General features: G+C 57.0%; 1 protein-coding gene across 6 annotated transcripts; it reads right to left on the reverse strand.

Moving 5' to 3' along the window:
• Positions 1 to 4,930: 4,930 nt before the first annotated feature.
• On the reverse strand, positions 4,931 to 10,715 carry PRDX5 (peroxiredoxin 5). 6 transcript variants are annotated; one of them, XM_045370543.2, is made up of 6 exons: positions 10,533 to 10,715; positions 9,059 to 9,193; positions 8,163 to 8,294; positions 8,052 to 8,090; positions 7,887 to 7,948; positions 4,931 to 5,156 (listed from the first exon to the last, which is right to left on the reverse strand). In XM_045370543.2, the coding sequence occupies exons 1-6, from the start codon at positions 10,704 to 10,706 to the stop codon at positions 5,051 to 5,053; spliced, it is 648 nt and encodes a 215-aa protein (XP_045226478.2). In that variant the 5' UTR covers positions 10,707 to 10,715; the 3' UTR covers positions 4,931 to 5,050. The 6 variants fall into 6 exon arrangements, with proteins under 6 accessions (XP_045226478.2, XP_045226477.2, XP_045226481.2 ...); XM_045370542.2 differs by having other exon boundaries at positions 4,931 to 5,204; XM_045370546.2 differs by lacking the exon at positions 9,059 to 9,193.
• Positions 10,716 to 11,366: the final 651 nt, after the last annotated feature.

Genomic DNA, 11,366 nt, shown 5'->3' on the forward strand with positions numbered 1-11,366 from the left:
CTGTCTTAACTCCCAGCTCCTTCCCTACAGACAGACAGGCTGCATGGTAGAGAATGGAGATCTTTATCGTTCTTTTTTCTTTCTTTCTTTCTTTTTTTTTTTTTTTTTTTTTTGAGACAGGGTCTCACTCTGTCGCCCAGGCTGAACCGCAATGGCACAATCTTGGTTCACTGCAACCTCTGTCTCCCAGGTTCAAGTGATTCTCCTGCCTCAGCCTCCTGAGTAGCTGGGACTACAGGCATGGCGTCACCATGCCTGGCTAATTTTGTATTTTTAGTAGAGAGGGGTTTCACCATGTTGGTCAGGCTGGTCTCGAACTCCTGACTTCAGGTGATCCGCCCGCCTCATCCTCCCAAAGTGCTGGGATTACAGGCATGAGCCACCATGCCCGGCCTGATTTTTATCTTTCAAATAACCTTTTATTGAGCTTTCCTTTTTTTTTTTTTTTTTTGGCAGGGTCTTGCTCTATTACCCAGGCTGGAGTGCAGTGGCGTCATCATAGCTCACTGCAGTCTTGGCCTCCTCGGCTCAAGTGATTTTCCCGCCTCAGCCTCTGGTGTAGCTAGAACTACAGACATGTGCCACCACACCCGCCTAATTATTTTATTTTTTTGGTAGAGACGGGGTGTCACTTATTTATTTATTTATTTATTTATTTATTTATTTATTTATTTATTTATTTTGAGACAGAGTTTGGCTCTTGCTGCCCAGGCTGGAGTGCAATGGTGCGATCTTGGCTCACCGAAACCTCCGCCTCCTGGGTTCAAGCGATACTCCTGCCTCAGCCTCCCACATAGCTGGGATTACAGGCATGAGCCACTACGCCTGGCTAATTTTGTATTTTTAGTAGAGACGGGGTTTCTCCATGTTGGTCAGGCTGGTCTCAAACTCCCAACCTCAGGTGATCCACCGACCTCAGCCTCCCAAAGTGCTGGGATAATAGGCTTGAGCCACCACACCTGGCCTATTTTTATTTTTTTAGAGACAAGGTCTCGCTCTGTCACCCAGGCTGGAGGGCAGTGGCACAATTATAGCTCACTACAGTGTCCAACTCCTGGTGTCAAGCGATCCTCCCGCCTCAGCCTCCTGAGTAGCCAGGACCACAGGTACGCACTACAACTTATTTATTTATTCATTTATTTAGTAGGGACGCTGTCTTGCTATGTTGTCCAAGCTGGTCTCAAACTGGCCTAAAGCAGTGCTTCCACCTCAGCTGCCAGAGGAACTGGCATTATAGGCCTGAGCCACTGCAGCCAGCCAGTTTGTTATTTTAATGTAAATTCTCAATAAACAACTCAAGAACTCTCTTGTCCTTTTAAAATCCATTTCTACTGCTGCTAATCCGAGTGTATATTCAGGGCAACTTGCATGTGTGCTCCTGGGATGCAATCCTCAAGCTTGGCCCAAATAAAGTCTCTGCTGATATTAATTTTGCCTAGGCTTCTTCCTATGAGGTCAACACTCTTTTTTTTTTTCTTTTTTTTTTTTGAGACGGAGTCTCGCTCTGTCGCCCGGGCTGGAGTGCAGTGGCCGGATCTCAGCTCACTGCAAGCTCCGCCTCCCGGGTTCACGCCATTCTCCTGCCTCAGCCTCCCGAGTAGCTGGGACTACAGGCGCCCGCCAACTCACCCGGCTAGTTTTTTGTATTTTTTAGTAGAGACGGGGTTTCACCGTGTTAGCCAGGATGGTCTCGATCTCCTGACCTCGTGATCCACCCGTCTCGGCCTCCCAAAGTGCTGGGATTACAGGCTTGAGCCACCGCGCCCGGCTTAGGTCAACACTCTTACGGCTCATGTGGGGGTCTGTTCAGCTGTGTTTCAAAGGGACTCTAGACCCAGGAAGGCCCAGAACCACTGATACTGAGTAACACCCTTGGCCTTCTGGGTCTGAGTTGCTATGGCCTTGGGCATGCTAGGACAGGCAAGTGAGTTTCACTGGGGCATGTGCTGGGTGGATGTTTCAGGTTCTTTTCTTTCTTTTTTTTTTTTTTTCCAAGACAGAGTCTTGCTCTGTCTCCCAGGCTGGCATGCAGTGGCACAATCTTGGCTCACTGCAACTTCCACTTCCCAGGTTCAAGCAATTATCCTGCCTCAGCCTCCCTCTTCAGTAGCCAGGATTATAGACATGCGTCACCATGCCCGGGTAATTTTTGTATTTTTAGTAGAGATGGGATTTCACCATGTTGGACAGGCTGGTCTTGAACTCCTGACCTAAAATGATCCACCCGCCTTGATCCCAAAGTGCTGGGATTACAGGTGTAAGCCACCGTGCCTGGCCTATTATGTTTTTTTAACTTTGGTCTTTCAGCCACCAAGAGCCCAGGAAGGCCACACGCACAGCTCTGCCAGATGCAGCCCAGGTGTCCAGGGCTCTCTGGTCCAGGACACCATGGCCTGGTCTGCCCTTATCCCCAGGCCTGAAGCCGCACCTGTCCACCCTGGAGACAGCTATGCAAGATTCTCTTGCCAGGTGCTGTTTAATCTTGGGCCCTCCAGGGCCTGGAACAGCTCCCAGGGCCAGTCCTCCCTGCCTCCACCCAAGGACGTCCTCACCCCAGCAAGCTCAGCCACATGCTCAGCAGTCAGGGCCACTGAGGCCACAGCCCCGCCGCGACCCACACCAGGCTGTCCTAGAGGGCCACCCCAGCCCTGGAAGCCCCCTCAACCCTTCCTAGAGGCCCAGCCAGTGGCAATGGACCCTGGAGGGGACACTTCCTCTAGAGGCCTTTTTCTTGGCCTCAGCCAGCCCAGATAAAAACCCAGGAGCAGAGGAAACAGAGGCAGCGGAGTGACAGAGACAGAGCTGGGCTTCCCCGATAGCAGGGAGCTGCCTGGGTAGCACAAGGCTGCAGGAACGAGGAACGGGGTGCACAGCCCATGGGGTGGGCTATTTGCCACCACCGCCCCCTGTTTACTGATGGAGACACTCACTAGCTCACAGGCAGCTCCACGTCTGTTTCCTCATTTGTATCAGGGAATGATAGGGGCTCTGTGCCATGCGTGTCCACGAGGACAGCACTGTACCCCCGAGAATAGCAGGAAAGGAGAGGCAGGCAGCTTACCAGGGTGGCTGGAGGTGCAGTCAGCCTCCTTCCCTGCCCCTACCCGGGACCCCTGAAGGGGTGGCAGGTTGTGGGAGAGAACCATGGTGACAGAGGTTGGTGGGCAGTGCGACTCGGGCAGGCTGGGCACCTGCAACCCTGGGCAGGGAGGCCAGCTCCCCTCCTACTGTCTGTTCTCACAGACATGACCATAAGCACCCAGCCCCTCCACCTTCAGCAAGCGGCTGCCTGGATGCACCCTCCCTCCCAACACGTCCCCACCCCCACCTCCTGGGCATTGCTCTCATCATGGGTCCTGCTCTCTGCTGCCCACCTGGTGCCTCTCCCAGCCTCCCCGCTTGGGGGCTGCACCCGGTAGCCCATGGCCAAGGTGACTGTAGGGTGGAAGGCAAGCTGCTCGTCAGCTTCAGGGGCCCCACTGACCTCCAGGCATCCTCTCTTGTCCCCGACATTTCCCCTACTCCCACTACCCATCTTGCTGTGGCAGCATGGGACTGTCCCACCCTCCACCCCTAGGGCTATGGGGCTCACCCCTAGGATGACGGGGCTCCCTCCGACTCCCACTTGAGGTGCCACTCCCACTACCTCAAGGGTCATTTGCTCTGAGGCCCCGCTTTGACCTTCTCCCTGACCTCCCGAGTGTGGCCTGCCCGAGTCAGCAGTGGGGGCTGACCCCTGGGGACCACTAAGCACGAAGTGCCCAGGAGCCAGGTACTGATGTGGCTCATGGCAGGGCAGCTCCACACAGTGATGGAATCCGGACTCCCTGTAGGTGGCTGAGAGGCAGCAACAGTCCATACCTCACTGATTCTTGTGAAGGCTGTTAGGACACCTGGGGCAGGCAGGCAGCATCCCACGCAGCGGGGCCTCACCATCACACATGTGGCTTTCCAGCACCAAGGGACAGAGGCCCAGGAGCAGGGCCTGCCATGGCAATGGCCCCCATCCCCACACCGTGCTGGCATCCCCGCTCAAGGCCCCTCATACCCAGCCACCACTGGTCAGACCTCACCAGCGTCTTCTCCCCTCCACAGCTCACCTAGTCTCTTCCCCCAGGGAGCCCCCCTGGACTGAGCAAGTGCTGTGCCAGAGCCCCTCTCCCTGTTCATCAGACGGTCCTAAGGTGACCTGAGCTCTCCCTGGGATGAGGGTGCACCCCGGAGGGGTTCAAGTTTGAAAGGATGGTGGGGCTGAGCCCCGGCAGGAATGCTGGGAGCCAGGGTTCCCACCATGGGATTTCCAGACAAAATGGCATCAGTCAGCACCCAGAGAGCAGGTACAAAGGCCACCCTGTGCGCCACGCGGCATAGGCCGGGCCTTGCCCTCTGTGCTGCCTCTGTGGGGACCGCTGCTTCCCTTCCTCTTCAGATTGCTGGCTCCTTCTCAGTGCTCAGTAACACCTCCCTCGAGGCCGGGTGCCGTGGCTCACACCTGTAATCCCAGAACTTTGGGAGGTGGAGGCGGGTGATCACCTGAGGTCAGGAGTTCGAGACCAGCCTGGCCAACATGGTAAAACCCTACGTCTACCAAAAATACAAAAACTTAGTCGGGCGTGGTGGCAGATACCTGTAATCCCACCTACTGAGGAGTCTGAGGCAGGAAAATCGCTTGAACTTGGGAGGCGGAGGTTGTGGTAAGCTGAGATCATGCCACTGAACTCCAGCCTGGGTGACAGAGTGAAACTGTCTCAAAAAAAAACCAAAAAAAACCAAAAAAAAAACCTAGGCCCTGCCTAGCTTCCCCTTAATTAAGCCAGGACCCCCTACATTCTCCCTTTCAGCCCATCTGTACCCTCACCACTCTCACCCAGTCTGTGATGATGCCAGAATGCCTGGCACTCAGCAAAACAGCCATTCATAACCAAGGAGATGGACACAAACTGCAAGTGTTTATTGCAGAAATCTGGCCAAGATTCCAACTGCAGGGCCCCGGCACAGGGCTGGACAGGTGAGATAGGGAGAGGTGGAGGAAGCGATCTGGCCCAGGGCCTCAGAGCTGTGAGATGATGCTGGGTGCCAGACTGCAGGTGAGGCCTGTGCCATCTGGTTCCACATTCAGGGCCTTCACTATGCCATCCTGTACCACCATGGAGAACCTGCCGGAAAGAAGGGCCCAGCCAGCTGCCTCAGCCTGGGCTTGGAGGCTGGGCATAGAGACAGGTGGTGAAGAGCCAGGGGCCGAAGAGAACTCCAGAGAGGACTCCCCGACAGAGGACTCTCCCCACAGAGGACTCTCCCCCACAGAGGACTCTCTCCACAGAGGACTCTCCCCCACACAGAGGACTCTCCCCCACACAGAGGACTCTCCCCACAGAGGACTCTCCCCCACAGAGGACTCTCTCCACAGAGGACTCTCTCCACACAGAGGACTCTCCCCACAGAGGACTCTCCCCCACAGAGGACTCTCTCCACAGAGGACTCTCTCCACAGAGGACTCTCCCCCACACAGAGGACTCTCCCCCACACAGAGGACTCTCCCCACAGAGGACTCTCCCCCACACAGAGGACTCTCCCCACAGAGGACTCTCCCCCACACAGAGGACTCTCCCCACAGAGGACTCTCCCCCACACAGAGGACTCTCCCCACAGAGGACTCTCCCCCACACAGAGGACTCTCCCCACAGAGGACTCTCCCCCACAGAGGACTCTCCACACAGAGGACTCTCTCCACACAGAGGACTCTCCCCACAGAGGACTCTCTCCACAGAGGACTCTCCCCACAGAGGACTCTCTCCACAGAGGACTCTCCCCCACACAGAGGACTCTCCCCCACAGAGGACTCTCCCCACAGAGGACTCTCCCCCACACAGAGGACTCTCCCCACAGAGGACTCTCCCCCACACAGAGGACTCTCCCCACAGAGGACTCTCCCCCACACAGAGGACTCTCCCCACAGAGGACTCTCCCCCACAGAGGACTCTCCACACAGAGGACTCTCTCCACACAGAGGACTCTCCCCACAGAGGACTCTCTCCACAGAGGACTCTCCCCACAGAGGACTCTCTCCACAGAGGACTCTCCCCCACACAGAGGACTCTCCCCACAGAGGACTGTCCCCACAGAGGACTCTCTCCACAGAGGACTCTCCCCCACAGAGGACTCTCTCCACAGAGGACTCTCCCCACAGAGGACTGTCCCCACAGAGGACTGTCCCCACAGAGGACTCTCTCCACAGAGGACTCTCTCCACAGAGGACTCTCCCCCACACAGAGGACTCTCCACACAGAGGACTCTCCCCACACAGAGGACTCTCCACACAGAGGACTCTCCCCACACAGAGGACTCTCCCCCACACAGAGGACTCTCCCCCACACAGAGGACTCTCTCCACAGAGGACTCTCCCCACAGAGGACTCTCCCCCACACAGAGGACTCTCCCCCACACAGAGGACTCTCCCCCACACAGAGGACTCTCTCCACAGAGGACTCTCCCCACAGAGGACTCTCCCCCACAGAGGACTCTCCCCACAGGGGACTCTCCCCACAGAGGACTCTCTCCACACAGAGGACTCTCCCCACAGAGGACTCTCTCCACACAGGGGACTCTCCCCACAGAGGACTCTCCACACAGGGGACTCTCCCCACAGAGAACTCTCCCCCACAGAGGACTCTCCCCACAGAGAACTCTCCCCCACAGAGGACTCTCCCCCACAGAGGACTCTCCCCACAGAGGACTCTCCCCCACAGAGAACTCTCCCCCACAGAGGACTCTCCCCACAGAGAACTCTCCCCCACAGAGGACTCTCCCCACAGAGGACTCTCCCCACAGAGGACTCTCCCCCACAGAGGACTCTCCCCCACAGAGGACTCTCCCCACAGAGGACTCTCCCCACAGAGGACTCTCCCCACAGAGGACTCTCCACACAGAGGACTCTCTCCACACAGAGGACTCTCCCCCACAGAGGACTCTCCCCCACAGAGGACTCTCTCCCACACAGAGGACTCTCCCCACAGAGGACTCTCCACACAGAGGACTCTCTCCACACAGAGGACTCTCCCCCACAGAGGACTCTCCCCCACAGAGGACTCTCTCCCACACAGAGGACTCTCCCCCACAGAGGACTCTCTCCCACACAGAGGACTCTCCCCCACAGAGGACTCTCTCCCACACAGAGGACTCTCCCACACAGAGGACTCTCTCCCACACAGAGGACTCTCCCACAGAGGACTCTCTCCCACAGAGGACTCTCCCCACAGAGGACTCTCCACACAGAGGACTCTCTCCACACAGAGGACTCTCCCCCACAGAGGACTCTCCCCACAGAGGACTCTCCCCACAGAGGACTGTCCCCCACAGAGGACTGTCCCCCACAGAGGACTGTCCCCCACAGAGGACTCTCCCCACAGAGGACTCTCCCCACAGAGGACTGTCCCCCACAGAGGACTGTCCCCCACAGAGGACTGTCCCCACAGAGGACTCTCCCCCACAGAGGACTCTCCCCACAGAGGACTCTCCCCACAGAGGACTCTCCCCCACAGAGGACTCTCCCCACAGAGGACTCTCCCCACAGAGGACTCTCCACACAGAGGACTCTCTCCACACAGAGGACTCTCCCCCACAGAGGACTCTCCCCACAGAGGACTCTCCCCACAGAGGACTGTCCCCCACAGAGGACTGTCCCCCACAGAGGACTGTCCCCACAGGGGACTCTCCCCCACAGAGGACTGTCCCCACAGAGGACTCTCCCCACAGAGGACTGTCCCCCACAGAGGACTGTCCCCCACAGAGGACTGTCCCCCACAGAGGACTCTCCCCACAGAGGACTCTCTCCACAGGGGACTCTCCCCACAGGGGACTCTCCCCCACAGAGGACTCTCCACTTTTACCTCTTGAGACGTCGATTCCCAAAGATGGACACTAACGAATCATCTAGTAATAAGTCTGTCTCCTAAGAAGAGACAGAGAAAAGTATCAGAAATCCCTGAAGAGGCTAAGGGCCCCCACTGCTCCCCACACGACCATGTTCCTGTGGTGGTCAGGGGAACACTCACCTTCCCAAAGGCCCCAGTGGGATCAGCCAGGAGCCGAACCTGCAGAGAAAGGAAAGGTCACAAGAAGAATATCCTACCTGGCCCTGACTCCCTGCAGGCCCCACACCTCACCTTGCCTTCCGCCTTGTGGGCTCGGCCCCACTCGCCAGTCACAAAGGCATCATTAACACTCAGACAGGCCAACACCTGGACTCCCTTGGCCTTCAGAGCCTCAGCCTGCTCCACAAACCCTGGTAGGTGGGTCTGGGGAAGGGGAACAAAGGGTTGGCAAAGTGATAACTGCATCTGCCCCCTAGCCCACCCTTCATCTCCAGGCCCTCCTCACTGCTCTGCCTCAACACCTTTGATCAGACAATGAGAGTTGTCTAAACCACTCTATTTCCTTTTTGCCTTGGCCACTAGGAAGCTCAGAATGAAACCTAATGCCTTATGGTCCAGACGTGAACTTTCCATGGGCAGAACTATGTCTTAGTTATCTGAGTTCCAAGCACCTTCCAAAGTGCCTGTCATTTAGCAGGACCAACAGGGGTGTTGGATTTAATTGCAATATGTTTTTCTTCAACATTCCTGGTACTGTTCCCTTTTTGCAGTCTCTATTTTTTTTTTTTTGAGACGTAGTCTCACTGTTTCGCCCAGGCTGGAGTGCAGTAGCACAATCTCCACTGACTGCAACCTCCGCCTCCTGGGTTCAAGCAATTCTCTGCCTCAGCCTCCCCAGTAGCTGGGATTACAGGCACTCGCCACCACGCCTGGCTGATTTTTTTGTATTTTTAGTAGAGACAGGGTTTCATCATCTTGCCAGGCTGCTTTTGAACTCCCAACCTCGTGACCCACCAGCTTGGTCTCCCAAAGTGCTGGGATTACAGGCGTGAGCCACCGCGTCCAGCTCTACTTGTTTTCTGATGGCACTGAAATGCTTTTTAGGAGTCCTGTCAGGACTATGTGGACGACTTAAGAACAACACAAGAGATCCCAGGTCCTGATCTTCAGAAGGGGAAGGGCCTCACCTTGGAACATCCAGGCGTGAAGGCCCCGGGAACTCCAAACAGCACACCCTTCTTGCCCTTGAACAGCTCTGCCAGGTTCACCTTGTTCCCTGGCTCCCCTTCAAACACCTCCACTGCAGGGATGGCATCTCCCACCTAGAGGGAAGGACTCCAAGGTAAGGGGGGTGAGGGAGCGGGGCAAACCATAGGCAGGAAAGTGAACAGAGCGCCTGGCAGCCGGGCCTTCAGGAGCCGGGGCTGAAACCCAGCAGGATGCTCCAGCCCTGTCAGAGTTTCCAAGGGCCCTCCCTGCCCGCTCACACCGGGTTACCCCATATCCTCTAGGTTTCAAGATGGCCCTGCTCCTTTTAAGGGGCCATTGGTGACAACAGAGAAAGGGAGGGAAGGCTTCCCCTAGTGTCACAAAGGGTTACATAACATGCTGTCTGTTACAGGAAAGGAGTGGAATAAAATGGGCAGGGGCTAGAGGGCTGTATTTGGAGGTGAGGAGGAGTCCCTGACAACATGGAGGGAGAGGATCTTGGGCAGGTCTGAGGGTCCCACCCTCAAGAGGAGAAAGAGGGAGGGCAGCGGCAGGTGGAACACTGGGGGAGGCTGTCCAGGCCCCTACACCCAGGAGGGGTACAACAAAAGAAGGAATCTTTTGAAGGGGGAAGGATCCGCCCCTGGAGTATGTGAGGGCTTCATGGGGCCAGAGTGGGTAGGGAGAGAGAGTCTGAGGTGGTGGAGTCTCTGAGGAGCCCAAAGGTTGGCAGCAGGATGAAGTAGAAAGGGAATGGGGTCTCACAGGGTTTGGGAGGAGAAGGGGGAAGGTCCAAGACCCCGGGGACGGTTCCAGGAGGTGAGTGAAAGACGAGCAAAAAGGTGGGAATTCGCCATGGGAGGAGGGGAGGGCGGAGCGGGATGGGGGAAGCCCCGGCGGGGGCACTAAGGGACAGCTGTTTCAGAAGATATGGGAAATCAGGCCAGGAGCGGTGGCTCACACCTGTAATCCTAGCACTTCGGGAGGCCGAGGCGGGCGGTTCACCTGAGGTCAGGAGTTCCAGACCAGTCTGAACAACAGGGTGAAACCCCGTCCGTCTCTACTAAAAATACAGTAGCCGGCCGTGGTGGCTCCCACCTGTAGTCCCACCTACTCAGGAGGCTGAGGCAGTAGAATCGCTTCAACCCGGGAGGCGGAGATTGCAGTAAGCAGAGATTGCGACACTGCACTCCAGCCTGGGCGACACAGAGGGACTCCATCTCAAAAAAAAAAAAAAAAAAGAAACAATGCCTCGGAACTGCCCCGGGAGGTGAGGTCCCCACGATTGGCGAGAAGGGTGGGCAGCCACGAGGGCCTTCTGAAGGGATGAGCGGGGCGGCCGGCGGGGAGGGGTCTGGCAGGCAGGAAATAAGGCGATATTCCCAGACCAGCGCGACGGGGGTTGGCATGGGGGTAGTGGGGGATGTCAGGCCCGGCCGGGCCAGCGGTCACCTTGATCGGGGCCATGGCTGCAGCGGTTCTGCTGAAACTGCGGACCCCGCCAGACGCCCACCCTCCTTCACTTCGCCGTCTTGCTGCTGCTGTCGCTGCCACAGACTGACCGGCGGCCCCACCGAGTATATAGCCCGCTGAGCGTCTCAGGACGCACACGCCGGCTAGTCCCATACCCGCCCTAAGACCACTTTCACTCCGCCCCCTAGCTGGGGCCACCGCAGCAGGCGGGGCACGGCTGGAGGCACTGCTGCGACACCCTGCGGAAGGCGGGCCTGGGCCGCCTCCACTGCGCAGGCGCGAGCGGCCACGCGTGTAACAGAGCTTCCGGGACCCTCGCCTCATTTGCCTTGGGGGCTAGCTGGACAGCAGACGCAATTACAAATTGGGCAGAGCTTTCGGCATTGGGGCAGCTAATTTGCATATAAGAATGAGGTGCCGCTCGGCTTCCACGGGTCTAATTTACAGATAGGGCAGTATTTCTGCCCCTTAGCCGAAAGCGGGGTACAGAAGACGACGGTGTTAGGCGCCTGTGTAGGAGTAAAACATGTTTATTTTGCATTCAACGAGAGCCCCTGCATTGCAGCTATTTTGCATATGATTTGCATGATACGACGGATTTGTGCAAAAAAAAAAAAAAAGCTGGGCGTGCGCTGTAGGAACCTCCTGCTGAGACGCTTCCGGTAGTGGCGCGTGACCCGACAGGTCTTTCACTTACCTAGCTCAGCTCCCGCAAGCACGAGAATTTCCAGTAAGTTCGCCACTTCCGGTTCTCCTGGCCAACCAATAGCATCGAGTGGAGCATCCCCGGAAGTGACGAAGCGGAGGACGCCC

Source organism: Macaca fascicularis, chromosome 14 (assembly GCF_037993035.2).
Source record: "Macaca fascicularis isolate 582-1 chromosome 14, T2T-MFA8v1.1".
NCBI classification, from domain to species: Eukaryota; Metazoa; Chordata; class Mammalia; order Primates; family Cercopithecidae; genus Macaca; species Macaca fascicularis.

Coding starts and splice junctions, on each gene's coding strand:
- PRDX5 (XM_045370542.2), bottom strand. CDS start 10,706: ATGGGACTAGCCGGCGTGTGCGTCCTGAGACGCTCAGCGGGCTATATA. Junction 9,194..10,532: donor CAGCCATGGCCCCGATCAAG/GTGACCGCTGGC, acceptor CCTTCCCTCTAG/GTGGGAGATGCCATCCCTGC. Junction 8,295..9,058: donor TCACGCCTGGATGTTCCAAG/GTGAGGCCCTTC, acceptor CCCCTTCCCCAG/ACCCACCTACCAGGGTTTGT.